The sequence below is a fragment of the Podarcis erhardii genome, assembly GCF_964252035.2.
Source record: "Podarcis erhardii genome assembly, chromosome: Z".
In the NCBI taxonomy this organism is placed as follows: domain Eukaryota; kingdom Metazoa; phylum Chordata; class Lepidosauria; order Squamata; family Lacertidae; genus Podarcis; species Podarcis erhardii.
The window spans coordinates 51085602-51100601 of record NC_138504.1 but is presented as its reverse complement, the minus strand read 5'-3'; the positions used below and the strand labels follow the sequence as shown (position 1 = coordinate 51100601).

Below are 15000 nucleotides of genomic sequence, written 5' to 3'. Positions count from 1 at the left end.
TTAAGCCATTAACGATTAATTAATTAACGATTAATGAATTTGGGGACCCACCTCCGCTGAATCCTCTCTTTTCCCATGAATGAATTAATAAAAAACCAATCCAATGAACCGATTAACGATTAATTAATGAACGATTGATGAATTTGGGTACCCACCTCGGCCGAATCCTCTCTTTTCCCATTAATTAATTAATAGGAAACCAATCCAATGAACTGATTAACGATTAATTAATCAGCGCTTAATGAATTTGGGGAACCACCTCGGCCGAATCCTCTCTTTTCTCATGAATGAATTAATAAAAAACCAATCCAATGAACCGATTAACGACTGATTAATTAATGATTAATTAATTTGGGGACCCACCTCGGCCGAATCCTCTCTTTTCCCATGAATGAATTAATAAAAAACCAATCCAATGAACCGATTAACGATTAATTAATGAACGATTAATGAATTTGGGGACCCACCTCGGCCGAATCCTCTCTTTTCCCATTAATTAATTAATAGGAAACCAATCCAATGAACTGATTAACGATTAATTAATCAGCGATTAATGAATTTGGGGAACCACCTCGGCCGAATCCTCTCTTTTCTCATGAATGAATTAATAAAAAACCAATCCAATGAACCGATTAACGATTGATTAATTAATGATTAATTAATTTGGGGACCCACCTCGGCCGAATCCTCTCTTTTCCCATGAATGAATTAATAAAAAACCAATCCAATGAACCGATTAACGATTAATTAATGAACGATTAATGAATTTGGGGACCCACCTCGGCCGAATCCTCTCTTTTCCCATGAATGAATTAATAAAAAACCAATCCAATGAACCGATTAACGATTAATTAATGAACGATTAATGAATTTGGGGACCCACCTCCGCCGAATCCTCTCTTTCCCCACGAATTAATTAATAAAAAACCAATCCAATAAAACGATTAACGATTAATTAATGAACAATTAATGAATTTGGGGACCCACCTTGGCCGAATCCTCTCTTTTCCCATGAATTAATGAATAGGAAACCAATCCAACGAACCGGTTAACGATTAATTAACGATTAATTAATTTGGGGACCCATCTCCGCCGAATCCTCGTCTTTCCCCATGAATTAATTAATAGGAAACCAATCAAATGAACCGATTAACGATTGATTGATTGATTGATTGATTAATGATTAATTAATTTGGGGACCCACCTCGGCCGAATCCTCTCTTTCCCCATGAATTAATTAATAGGAAACCAATCCAATTAAGCCATTAACAATTAATTAATTAAGGAGAGCGTATTCGAAAACTCTTTTCCTGTTAGTTAATTAATTGAAAACCAATCCCATTAAGCCATTAACGACCCACCTCCGTCGAATCCAATGAACCGATTGATTGATTGATTAACGATTAATGAATCTGGGGACCCAGCTCGGCCGAATCCTCTCTTTATCCCACTAATTAATTAATAGGAAACCAATCCAATTAAGCCATTAGCGAATGATTGATTGATTGATTGATTAATTAACGATTAATGAATCTGGGGACCCAGCTCGGCCGAATCCTCTCTTTATCCCACTAATTAATTAATAGGAAACCAATCCAATTAAGCCATTAGCGATTGATTGATTGATTGATTGATTGATTAATGATTAATGAATTTGGGGACCCACCTCGGCCGAATCCTCGTCTTTCCCGTAATCGGTGCTGCTAACGATGGGCTCCTTTTCCCGCAACCAGGATTCGGCCTCGTTAGCGTCGGCAAAATATTGCTGGGCCTGGAGGGAATCTTCTAGATCCTGCCGCCTTTGGGACGCTTTCCCTTTAAGGGATTCCCACTTCTGGTGCAAGTCGGAGAGCTTGGCTCTGACATCATCGGCGGCAAAGTGGCCTGGGGACAGGAAGGGGCGGGACAGGAAGGGGAGGGGACAGGAAGTAGTGATAAAATACTATTAATAACCAAATGAAGCAATAAATGATAAAGCTCTCCGTATGAATAATCGTCAATCCATAATCAATAACAAATAATAAGTATAAACCTGGGGATAGGAAGGGGCGGGGACAGGAAGTGAAGGGGACAAGAAGTGGAGGGGACAGGAAGTTAGGGGAAAAGAAGTGGAGGGGACAGGAAGAGGTGGGGAGAGGAAGGGGAGGGGACAGGAAGTAGTGATAAAATACTATTAATAACAAAATGAAATAATAAATGATAAAGTTCTCCATATGAATAATCGTCAATCCATAATCAATAATAAATAGTAAGTATAAACCTGGGGACAGGAAGGGGCGGGAACAGGAAGTGAAGGGGACAAGAAGTGGAGGGGACAGGAAGTTAGGGGAAAAGAAGTGGAGGGGACAGGAAGAGGCGGGGACAGGAAGGGGAGGGGACAGGAAGTAGTGATAAAATACTATTAATAACCAAATGAAACAATAAATGATAAAGTTCTCCGTATGAATAATCGTCAATCCATAATCAATAACAATAAGTATAAACTTGGGGATAGGAAGGGGCGGGGACAGGAAGTGAAGGGGACAAGAAGTGGAGGGGACAGGAAGTTAGGGGAAAAGAAGTGGAGGGGACAGGAAGAGGCGGGGACAGGAAGGGGAGGTGACAGGAAGTAGTGATAAAATACTATTAATAACCAAATGAAACAATAAATGATAAAGTTCTCCGTATGAATAATCGTCAATCCATAATCAATAATAAATAGTAAGTATAAACCTGGGGACAGGAAGGGGCGGGAACAGGAAGTGAAGGGGACAAGAAGTGGAGGGGACAGGAAGTTAGGGGAAAAGAAGTGGAGGGGACAGGAAGAGGCGGGGACAGGAAGGGGAGGGGACAGGAAGTAGTGATAAAATACTATTAATAACAAAATGAAATAATAAATGATAAAGTTCTCCATATGAATAATCGTCAATCCATAATCAATAATAAATAGTAAGTATAAACCTGGGGACAGGAAGGGGCGGGAACAGGAAGTGAAGGGGACAAGAAGTGGAGGGGACAGGAAGTTAGGGGAAAAGGAGTGGAGGGGACAGGAAGAGGCGGGGACAGGAAGGGGAGGGGACAGGAAGTAGTGATAAAATACTATTAATAACCAAATGAAACAATAAATGATAAAGTTGTCCGTATGAATAATCGTCAATCCATAATCAATAATAAATAATAAGTATAAACCTGGGGACAGGAAGGGGCGGGAACAGGAAGTGAAGGGGACAAGAAGTGGAGGGGACAGGAAGTTAGGGGAAAAGAAGTGGAGGGGACAGGAAGAGGCGGGGACAGGAAGGGGAGGGGACAGGAAGTAGTGATAAAATACTATTAATAACAAAATGAAACAATAAATGATAAAGTTCTCCGTATGAATAATCGTCAATCCATAATCAATAACAATAAGTATAAACCTGGGGATAGGAAGGGGCGGGAACAGGAAGTGAAGGGGACAAGAAGTGGAGGGGACAGGAAGTTAGGGGAAAAGAAGTGGAGGGGACAGGAAGAGGCGGGGACAGGAAGGGGAGGGGACAGGAAGTAGTGATAAAATACTATTAATAACAAAATGAAATAATAAATGATAAAGTTCTCCATATGAATAATCGTCAATCCATAATCAATAACAAATAATAAGTATAAACCTGGGGACAGGAAGGGGCGGGAACAGGAAGTGAAGGGGACAAGAAGTGGAGGGGACAGGAAGTTAGGGGAAAAGAAGTGGAGGGGACAGGAAGAGGCGGGGACAGGAAGGGGAGGGGACAGGAAATAGTGATAAAATACTATTAATAACAAAATGAAATAATAAATGATAAAGTTCTCCGTATGAATAATCGTCAATCCATAATCAATAACAAATAATAAGTATAAACCTGGGGATAGGAAGGGGCGGGGACAGGAAGTGAAGGGGACAAGAAGTGGAGGGGACAGGAAGTTAGGGGAAAAGAAGTGGAGGGGACAGGAAGAGGCGGGGACAGGAAGGAGAGGGGACAGGAAGTAGTGATAAAATACTATTAATAACAAAATGAAATAATAAATGATAAAGTTCTCCATATGAATAATCGTCAATCCATAATCAATAACAAATAATAAGTATAAACCTGGGGACAGGAAGGGGCGGGAACAGGAAGTGAAGGGGACAAGAAGTGGAGGGGACAGGAAGTTAGGGGAAAAGAAGTGGAGGGGACAGGAAGAGGCGGGGACAGGAAGGGGAGGGGACAGGAAGTAGTGATAAAATACTATTAATAACAAAATGAAATAATAAATGATAAAGTTCTCCGTATGAATAATCGTCAATCCATAATCAATAATAAATAATAAGTATAAACCTGGGGACAGGAAGGGGCGGGAACAGGAAGTGAAGGTGACAAGAAGTGGAGGGGACAGGAAGTTAGGGGAAAAGAAGTGGAGGGGACAGGAAGAGGCGGGGACAGGAAGGGGAGGGGACAGGAAGTAGTGATAAAATACTATTAATAACAAAATGAAATAATAAATGATAAAGTTCTCCATATGAATAATCGTCAATCCATAATCAATAATAAATAGTAAGTATAAACCTGGGGACAGGAAGGGGCGGGAACAGGAAGTGAAGGGGACAAGAAGTGGAGGGGACAGGAAGTTAGGGGAAAAGAAGTGGAGGGGACAGGAAGAAGCGGGGACAGGAAGGGGAGGGGACAGGAAGTAGTGATAAAATACTATTAATAACCAAATGAAACAATAAATGATAAAGTTCTCCATGTGAATAATCGTCAATCCATAATCAATAATAAATAATAAGTATAAACCTGGGGACAGGAAGGGGCGGGAACAGGAAGTGAAGGGGACAAGAAGTGGAGGGGACAGGAAGTTAGGGGAAAAGAAGTGGAGGGGACAGGAAGAGGCGGGGACAGGAAGGGGAGGGGACAGGAAGTAGTGATAAAATACTATTAATAACAAAATGAAATAATAAATGATAAAGTTCTCCGTATGAATAATCGTCAATCCAGAATCAATAACAAATAATAAGTATAAACCTGGGGACAGGAAGGGGCGGGGACAGGAAGTGAAGGGGACAAGAAGTGGAGGGGACAGGAAGTTAGGGGAAAAGAAGTGGAGGGGACAGGAAGAGGCGGGGACAGGAAGGGGAGGGGACAGGAAGTAGTGATCAAATACTATTAATAACAAAATGAAACAATAAATGATAAAGTTCTCCGTATGAATAAGCGTCAATCCATAATCAATAATAAATAATAAGTATAAACCTGGGGATAGGAAGGGGCGGGAACAGGAAGTGAAGGGGACAAGAAGTGGAGGGGACAGGAAGTTAGGGGAAAAGAAGTGGAGGGGACAGGAAGAGGCGGGGACAGGAAGGGGAGGGGACAGGAAGTAGTGATAAAATACTATTAATAACCAAATGAAACAATAAATGATAAAGTTCTCCGTATGAATAATCGTCAATCCATAATCGATAACAAATAATAAGTATAAACCTGGGGATAGGAAGGGGCGGGGACAGGAAGTGAAGGGGACAAGAAGTGGAGGGGACAGGAAGAGGCGGGGACAGGAAGGAGAGGACAGGAAGGAGAGGGGACAGGAAGTAGTGATAAAATGCTATTAATAACAAAATGAAATAATAAATGATAATCAATAATAACGTTCGCCGTATGAATAATCATCAACCAATAACAATAAGTATAGACACTAATAACTGATTGATTAAAATAAATTCATAACAGGAAATAAGAACAGGAAGTAGTAACAAATAATAAGTATAAATGCTAATAATTGATTGATGAAAATAAAGAACAAGAAATAAGAACAGGTAGTAATAAAATACTAAGAACATTAAGAACAAAATCAAATAATAAATAATAATAAATAATAACAGAAACAAATAATAAATAATAATAACAAACATCTCAGTATCAATCATCATCAATCAATAATAAATAACAAATAAAAACTATAAATTCTAATAATTGATGAAAATAAATTAATATTAATAATTAATAACAAGTTACCTGGGGACAGGAAGGGGCGGGGACAGGAAGTAGAGGGGACAAGAAGTGGAGGGGACAGGAAGAGGCAGGACAGGAAGGGGAGGGGACAGGAAGGGGCGGGGACAGGGAAAGAAAGGGACAGGGATAGGAAGGGGCGGGACAGGAAGGGAAGGGAAATGAAAGAGGACAGGAAGTGGAGGGGACAGGAAGTGAAGGGGAAGGGAAGCGGACAGGAAGGGAAGAGAATAGGAAGGGAAGGAGAAGGGAAGCGGACAGGAAGAGGGGGGAACAGGAAGGGATGGGGATAGGAAGTGGAGGGGACAGGAAGTGAAGGGGAAAGGAAAGGGACAGGAAGGCACAGGGACAGGAAGTGAAGGGGAAGGGGACAGGAAGAGGTGGGGACAGGAAGTGAAGGGGACAGAAAGGGGCGGGACAGGAAGGGAAGGGGACAGGAAGGGAAGGAGAAGGGGAGCAGACAGGAAGTGAAGGGGACAGGAAGGGGAGGAGACAGGAAGGGGAGTGGGATGTGCACGGTGCAGCGGGGAATAGAGAAGAAAGGAGAGGGGTTAAAATGGGAATTTGAACCCAACACTGACCCATAAGTGGATAGCCAAGGCTAGGACTGACCCCTAAGCCAGACCCAAGGCTAGCAGTGACCCCTAACAAAAGCCTAGCATTGACCCCTAACCATAACCCAAGCCTAGCATTGACCCCTAATCCTGACCCAAGCCTAGCATTGACCCCTAACCCAACCTTAGCACTGACCCCCAACCCAACTCTAGCACTGACCCCTAACCCTATTCCTAACCCTAACCCAACCCTAGCACTGACCCCTAACCCTAGCATTGACCCCTAACACTAGCCCAAGCCTAGTACTGACCCCTAACCCTAGCATTGACCCGTAACACTAACCCAATTCCGAACCCTAGCCCAAGCCTAGCACTGACCCCTAACCTTAACCCAAGCCTAGCATTGACCCCTAATCCTGACCCAAGCCTAGCATTGACCCCTAACCCAACCTTAGCACTGACCCCCAACCCAACTCTAGCACTGACCCCTAACCTTATTCCTAACCCTAACCCAACCCTAGCACTGACCCCTAACCCTAGCATTGACCCCTAACCCGAACCAGCTTCCAAACCCGAACCTAACCCTAGCACTGACCCCTAACCCTAGCACTGACCCCTAACCCAAGCCCAACCCTAGCACTGACCCCTAACCCTAACCCGATTTCAAACCCTAACCCAGCCCTAGCTCTGACCCCTAACCCTAACCCAACCCTAGCACTGACCCCTAACCCAACCCTAACCCTAACCCAACCCTAGCACTGACCCCTAACCTAACCCTAACCCCAACCCAACCCTAGCGCTGACCCCTAACCCTAACCTAACCCTAGCACTGACCCCTAACCCAACCCTAACCCCAACCCAACCCTAGCACTGACCCCTAACCCTAACCCAACCCCAGCACTGACCCCTAACCCAACCCTAGCATTGACCCCTAACCCAACCCTAGCGCTGACCCCTAACCTAACCCATTCGGACCCACCTTCCTCCATCATGGTGTTCCCCTTCTGAGTGACAGCCTTGATCCGGGGTTCGTGTCCGGCAATTTCCGCCTGCAAAGCCTGGTGCTTCTTTAAAAGGTTCTGGACCCCAATGAGGTCCTTGCCTGGAAGGGGGGGGGGAGAGATGACATCGTCAAATAATTATTATATGTAAATATTAAATATTAATAAATATTAATAAATATTTATTAATAAATATTAAATAATTAACAAATATTAATAAATTATTAAATATTATTAAATATTATAAATATTAATAAATAATTATCAAATAAGAAAGAAGAAGTGAGGAATAGATAACAAATACATAATTATCAATTATCAATTATCAATTGTCAATTATTATTATTATTATTTAATAATAAAGTTCTGAGGAAGTATCAATAATTGTCAATTAATAAGAAATAATGAATGAGAACAAGAACAAATAATAACTATAAATATTTAATATTCATGAATATTAATATTATATTAATACGACTATATTAATACTATTAATAATATACTAATACAAATAATTTAGTAATGATAAATAATTGGTAAGAATAAATAATAAAGTTCTCAGTATCGATAATTGTCAATTAAGAATAGCAATTAACAAATAATAGCTATAAATACTACTAATTAATCCATTACAATTAATAATAAATAATAATAAATAATATAATAATATATAAGATAAAATAAGATAAAATACAAAATTAAAAGATAAAAGATAAAATAATATAATATAAAACATGAAATAAAAATATAATATATAATATAATACAATATAACATAAAATATAAATATATAACATAATATAACAATATAAAATATTAAAAATACAATATATATATAATATAAAATTAAAATTAAAATATAAAATAATAATATAAAATATTTAAAATATAAAATGTATATAATATAAAATTAAAATTAAAATGTAATAAAATAATAAAATAAAATATTTAAAATATATAATATATATAATATAAAAAAATTAAAATGTAATAATAATAATATAAAATAATAATATAAAATATTTAAAATATAAAATGTATATAATATAAAATTAAAATTAAAATGTAATAAAATAATAAAATAAAATATTTAAAATATAAAATATATATAATATAAAAAAATTAAAATGTAATAATAATAATATAAAATAATAATATAAAATATTTAAAATATAAAATGTATATAATATAAAACTAAAATAAAAATGTAATAAAATAATAAAATAAAATATTTAAAATATAAAATATATATAATATAAAAAAATTAAAATGTAATAATAATATAAAATAATAATATAAAATATTTAAAATATAAAATGTATATAATATAAAATTAAAATTAAAATGTAATAAAATAATAAAATAAAATATTTAAAATATAAAATATATATAATATAAAAAAATTAAAATGTAATAATAATAATATAAAATAATAATATAAAATATTTAAAATATAAAATGTATATAATATAAAATTAAAATTAAAATGTAATAAAATAATAAAATAAAATATTTAAAATATAAAATATATATAATATAAAAAAATTAAAATGTAATAATATAAAATAATAATATAAAATATTTAAAATATAATATATAATATAAAATGAAAATGAAACTGTAATAAAATAATATAAAATATTTAAAATATAAAATATATATAAAATATAAAATGAAATAAAAATATAAAATATAAAAATATAAAAATAAAATATAAAATGAAAATGAAAAGGTAATAATAAAAAATATAAAATAATGATACAAAAGATAAAAGTAAAACATAAAAATATATAATAAGTTAATAGAAAACAAACCCAATGCACAGCAATTAAACCCTCGACCGATTCATTACCTCGGTTGGTGGAGGCGGCAATGGGTTCCTTCTCCCGGATCCAGGTCTCTTCGTCCTCCACATCCCGGAAGAGCTGCTGGAGGCGGAGCGAGTCGGCCAACTTCTGCTTCCGGGCCGCCATGGGGTCGCGCAGGGCCTCGTACCGCGCCCCCAGCGCCTCCTGCTTCTTCCGGATGTTTCCGGCGTCAAAATGGCCGGCCTCCTGGAACTGGCGGGCTTGGATGGCGATGCCGTCGATCCGGTCCTGGAAAGGGGTAGTCGTGCGTGAGGGGCGGCTGCGGACGGCGACCCACGGCGGAGACCCATAGACCCCGAGGAGGGGAGGAAAGGGGTGATGGGGTAGGGAAAGCCTGGGGGGGCGCCCCAAGAGCCTCTGACCCCTAAGGAGGAGAGGGGGCACCCGAGAGCCCCTGACCCCTAAGGAGGAGAGGGGGTGCCCTTAGAGCCCCTGACCCCTAAGCAGGACAGGGGGGCGCGCTGAGAGCCCCCGAACCCCTAAGGAGAGGGGGCGCCCTGAGAGCCCCTGACCCCTAAGTAGGAGAGGGGGCGCCCTGAGAGCCCGACCCCTAAGGAGGGGAGGGGGCGCCCTGAGAGCCCCTGACCCCTAAGGAGGGGAGGGGGTGCCCTGAGAGCCCCTGACCCCTAAGGAGGAGAGGGGACGACCCGAGAGCCCCTGACCCCTAAGGAGGAGAGGGGACGACCCGAGAGCCCCTGACCCCTAAGGAGGGGAGGGGGTGCCCCGAGAGCCCCTGACCCCTAAGGAGGAGAGGGGACGCCCCGAGAGCCCCTGACCCCTAAGGAGGAGAGGGGACGACCCGAGAGCCCCTGACCCCTAAGGAGGAGAGGGGGCACCCCGAGAGCCCCTGACCCCTAAGTAGGAGAGGGGGCGCCCCGAGAGCCCCTGACCCCTAAGGAGGAGAGGGGGCACCCCGAGAGCCCCTGACCCCTAAGTAGGAGAGGGGGCGCCCCGAGAGCCCCTGACCCCTAAGGGGGCACCCTGAGAGCCCCTGACCCCCTCCTTAGGGGTGCGCTGAGAGCCCCTGACCCCTAAGCAGGAGAGGGGGTGCCCTGAGAGCCCCTGACCCCTAAGTAGGAGAGGGGGCACCCTGAGAGCCCCTGACCCCTAAGGAGGGGAGGGGGCACCCGAGAGCCCCTGACCCCTAAGGAGTCAGTCCCAGAACACCATGGGGGCACCCCGAGGAAGGGGGGAAAGGGGTGACGGATGCTCCCTATCTTTGGGGTAGGGAGAACCCGTGGGGGGCACCCGGAGGACCCCTCAAAACCCTGAGGGGAGGGCATTCGGGAAAGGGGAGAGAGGCCACAGGTCTTTGGGGTACGGGGCATGGACCCCAAACCCAGTGTGGGGGCACGGTCAGCCCCAATTGAGGGGGGCAACACGAGGATCCCCCCAAAACCCAGAGGTGGGGAGAGCGGGGGGTCTTAGAAAAGGGGGAGGAGGTTGGCCCCTTTCTTTGGGGTGGGGGGCACGGCCCTGGATCCCCGTGAGGGGGCACTGTAGCCCCAATTTAGGGCACCCCAAGGAAGGCCGTGGGGGGCACTGTGGCCCCAATTCAGGGGTGCCTGAGGACCCCCCAACCCCGAGAAGGGTGAGGACCCCATGGGGGGACACAGTTGCCCCAACTGAGGGGGCACCCTGAGGAGCCCCACACCCCGGGGGGCCACAGGTCTTTGGGGTAGACCCCCAACCCCATGTGGGGGCACGGTCAGTCCCGATTGAGGGTGGCAACCCCCAACCCAGAGGGGAGAGGAGGGGGTTGAGAAAGGAGGGGGCCCCTGACCCCTAAGGAGTAGAGGGGGGCGCCCCGAGAGCCCCTGACCCCTAAGGAGAAGGGGGCACCCGAGAGCCCCGACCCCTAAGGAGTAGAGGGGGGCGCCCCGAGAGCCCCTGACCCCTAAGGAGGGGAGGGGGCGCCCCGAGAGCCCCTGACCCCTAAGGAGTAGAGGGGGGCACCCCGAGAGCCCCTGACCCCAAAGGAGGAGAGGGGACGCCCCGAGAGCCCCTGACCCCTAAGGAGGAGAGGGGACGACCCGAGAGCCCCTGACCCCTAAGGAGGAGAGGGGACGCCCTGAGAGCCCCTGACCCCTAAGTAGGAGAGGGGGTGCCCCGAGAGCCCCTGACCCCTAAGGAAAAGAGGGGGTGCCCTGAGAGCCCCTGACCCCTGAGGAGGGGACGCCCCGAAAGCCCGACCCCTAAGGAGAGGGGGCACCCCGAGAGCCCCTGACTCCTAAGGAGGAGAGGGGGCACCCCGAGAGCCCCTGACCCCTAAGGAGGAGAGGGGGCGCCCCGAGAGCCCCTGACCCCTAAGGAGAGGGGGCACCCTGAGAGCCCCTGACCCCTAAGGAGGAGAGGGGACGCCCCGAGAGCCCCTGACCCCTAAGGAGGGGAGGGGGCGCCCCGAGAGCCCCTGACCCCTAAGGAGGAGAGGGGGCGCCCTGAGAGCCCCTGACCCCTAAGGAGGGGAGGGGGGTGCTGAGAGCCCCTGACCCCTAAGTAGGGCAGGGTGTTTAGAAAAGGGGGAGGAGGTTGGCACCTCTCTTTGGGGCAGGGAGACCCCGTGAGGGGCACCCCGAGAACCCCCCCAAAACAGGTGACACTGGTTATGGGGAGGGGAGGGGGCGCCCTGAGAGCCCCCGACCCCTAAGTAGGGCAGGGTCTTCAGAAAAGGGGGAGGAGGTTGGCACCTCTCTTTGGGGCAGGGGGCACAGTCCCAGAACACCATGGGGGGCACCAAGGGGGTGACGGATGCTCCCTATCTTTGGGGTAGGGAGAACCCGTGGGGGGCACAAGTCATAAAAATATTCCATCCTTAATTTATTATTATTATTATGGTTGTTGTTTTGTTGTTGTTTATTAATTTAATAAATTAATTATTAATATTAATAAATATTAATAAATGGCACCTGGTGGACGGCCATGTAATAAATCATCATCATCATCATCATCATCATCATGATAAATATTAATAAACAACACCTGGTGGGCAGGCACATATTAAATAATAATAATAATAATAATAATAATAATAATAATAATAATAATAATAATAATGATTAATATAAATAAACGGCACCTGGTGGACGGCCACGTAATAATAATAATAATAATAATAATAATAATAATAATAATGATTAATATAAATAAACGGCACCTGGTGGACGGCCACGTAATAATAATAATAATAATAATAATAATAATAATAATAATGATTAATATAAATAAACGGCACCTGGTGGACAGCCACCTAATAATAATAATAATAATAATAATAATAATAATGATTAATATAAATAAACGGCACCTGGTGGACGGCCACGTAATAATAATAATAATAATAATAATAATAATAATAATAATAATAATAATAATAAAAAATATTAATAAACGGCACCTGGTGGGCGGCAAATAAGAATAATAAATATTATTAAAGGGCACCTGGTGGGCGGCCACGTAATATAATAATAATAATAATAATAATAATAATAATAATAATAATAATAATAATAATAATATATTATAATAGTAATAATAGTAATAATAGTAATAACAACAACAACAACAATAATAATAATTATTATTATTATTAAAGGGCACCTGGTGGGCGGCCACGTAATATAATAATAATATTAATAATAATAATAATAATAATAATAATTATTATTATTATTATTATTATTATTATTATTATTATTATTATTATTAAACGGCACCTGGTGGGCGGCAACCTAATAATAATAATAATAATAATAATAATAATAATAATAAAATATTAATAAACGGCACCTGGTGGGCGGCAACCCAATAATAATAATAGTAATAATAATAATAATAATAATAATAATAATAATAATAAATATTAATAAAGGGCACCTGGTGGGCGGCCACGTCGGCCTCCAGGAGGGCGTGTTTCTTCTGGAGGTTCTGGACGTTGGTGAGGTCCTTCCCGTAATCGTCCGAGGCCAGGTGACCTTCGACCTCGTAGAGCCACAACTCAATGTCCTCCACGTTGCGGTTGAATTGCTGCTGCTGGTTGGCTTCGCGCAGCTTGACCCCTGGGGCGGGGGGAACGAGGGGGCGGTTTAATAGTAGTAGTAATGGTAAGAGTAACTGAAACAATAATAGCAGCAATAAACAATAGTAATAGTAGTAGTACTAATAAGTAATAGTAAGAAGTAGTAATAGTAGTAATAATATCAATAAAAATAAAAATAAAATAGTGATAGTAGTAATAATAAGTAATAGTAATAGTAATAAGTTGTTGTTGTTGTTGTTGTAGTAGTAGTAGTAGTAGTAGTAATAATAATAATAATAATAATAATAATAATAATAATAATAAAATAGTAGTAATAAGTAATATAATAATAATAATAATAATAATAATAATAATAATAATAATAATAATAATTAGTAGTAGTAGTAGTAGTAATAATAAGTAATAGTAATAGTAATAGTAATAATAAAAATAATAAAAATAGTAGTAACAATAAGTAATAGTATAATAATAATAATAATAATAACAACAACAACAATAATAATAAATAGTAATAATAATAAGTAATAGTAATAGTAATAGTAGTAGTAGTAGTAATAATAATAATAATAATAATAATAATAATAATAATAAATAGTAATAATAATAAGTAATAGTAGTAGTAGTAGTAGTAATAATAATAATAATAATAATAATAATAATAATAATAATAGTAATAATGATAAGTAATAGTAATAGTAATAATAAGTAATAGTAATATGTAATAGTAGTAGTAGTATCAGCAATAAGAATAGTAATAGTAGTAATAATAAGTAATAAGTAATAGTAATAAGTAATACGTAATAGTAATACGTAATAGTAGTAATAATAAGTAATAGTAATAAGCAATAGTAATAAATAAGTAGTAGTAGTAGTAGTAAAAATAAAATAGTAATAGTAATAGTAAGTAATATGTAATAGTAATAAGTAAAAGTAATAAGTAATAAGTAGTAGTAACAACAACAACAACAACAACAACAACAACAACAACAACAACAACAACAACTTAGTAGCAGTAGCAATATAGTAATAGTGGTGGTGGTGGTAGAGTAGTAATAGTAATAGTAATAGTAATAGTAATAGTAATAGTAATAAAAGTAGTAGTAAACAACAACAACAACTACTACTACTACTACTACTACTACAGTAATAATAGTAATGGTAGTAGTAGTAATGATTACGTCTGCTCCCCCTGCCCGACCTTTTACCTCCATGGCAAGGCAGTATATAAATCCAAATTCTAATAATAGTAATAATAGTAATAGCAGCAGCAGTAATAGCAATACGACTACTAGTAGTAGTAACAATAACTGTAATCATTATCCACGTCTGCTCCCCGCGCCCGACCTTTCAGCTCCGTGGCAGGGCAGTACTAATAATACTCCCAATACATACTAATAATACTCCTAATACATACTAATAATACTACAACTAATAACAATAGCAATAATACTCCTAATACATACTCCTAATACATACTAATAATAAGACTAATAGCAATAGTAACACTAATAATACTCCAAATACATACTAATAATCCTCCTAATACATACTAGTAATAATACTAATACTAATA

The 15000-nt window shown here is 40.5% G+C and overlaps 1 protein-coding gene across 1 annotated transcript in view; it reads right to left on the bottom strand.

The window, feature by feature from the left end:
• SPTAN1 (spectrin alpha, non-erythrocytic 1) overlaps positions 1–15000 on the bottom strand; it is a 189149-nt gene that overhangs the window by 117873 nt on the left and 56276 nt on the right. Inside the window, 4 exon segments of the mRNA XM_081846710.1 lie at positions 1667–1884; positions 7503–7625; positions 9376–9619; positions 13265–13446. Coding sequence (XP_081702836.1) covers positions 1667–1884; positions 7503–7625; positions 9376–9619; positions 13265–13446 — 767 coding nt within the window.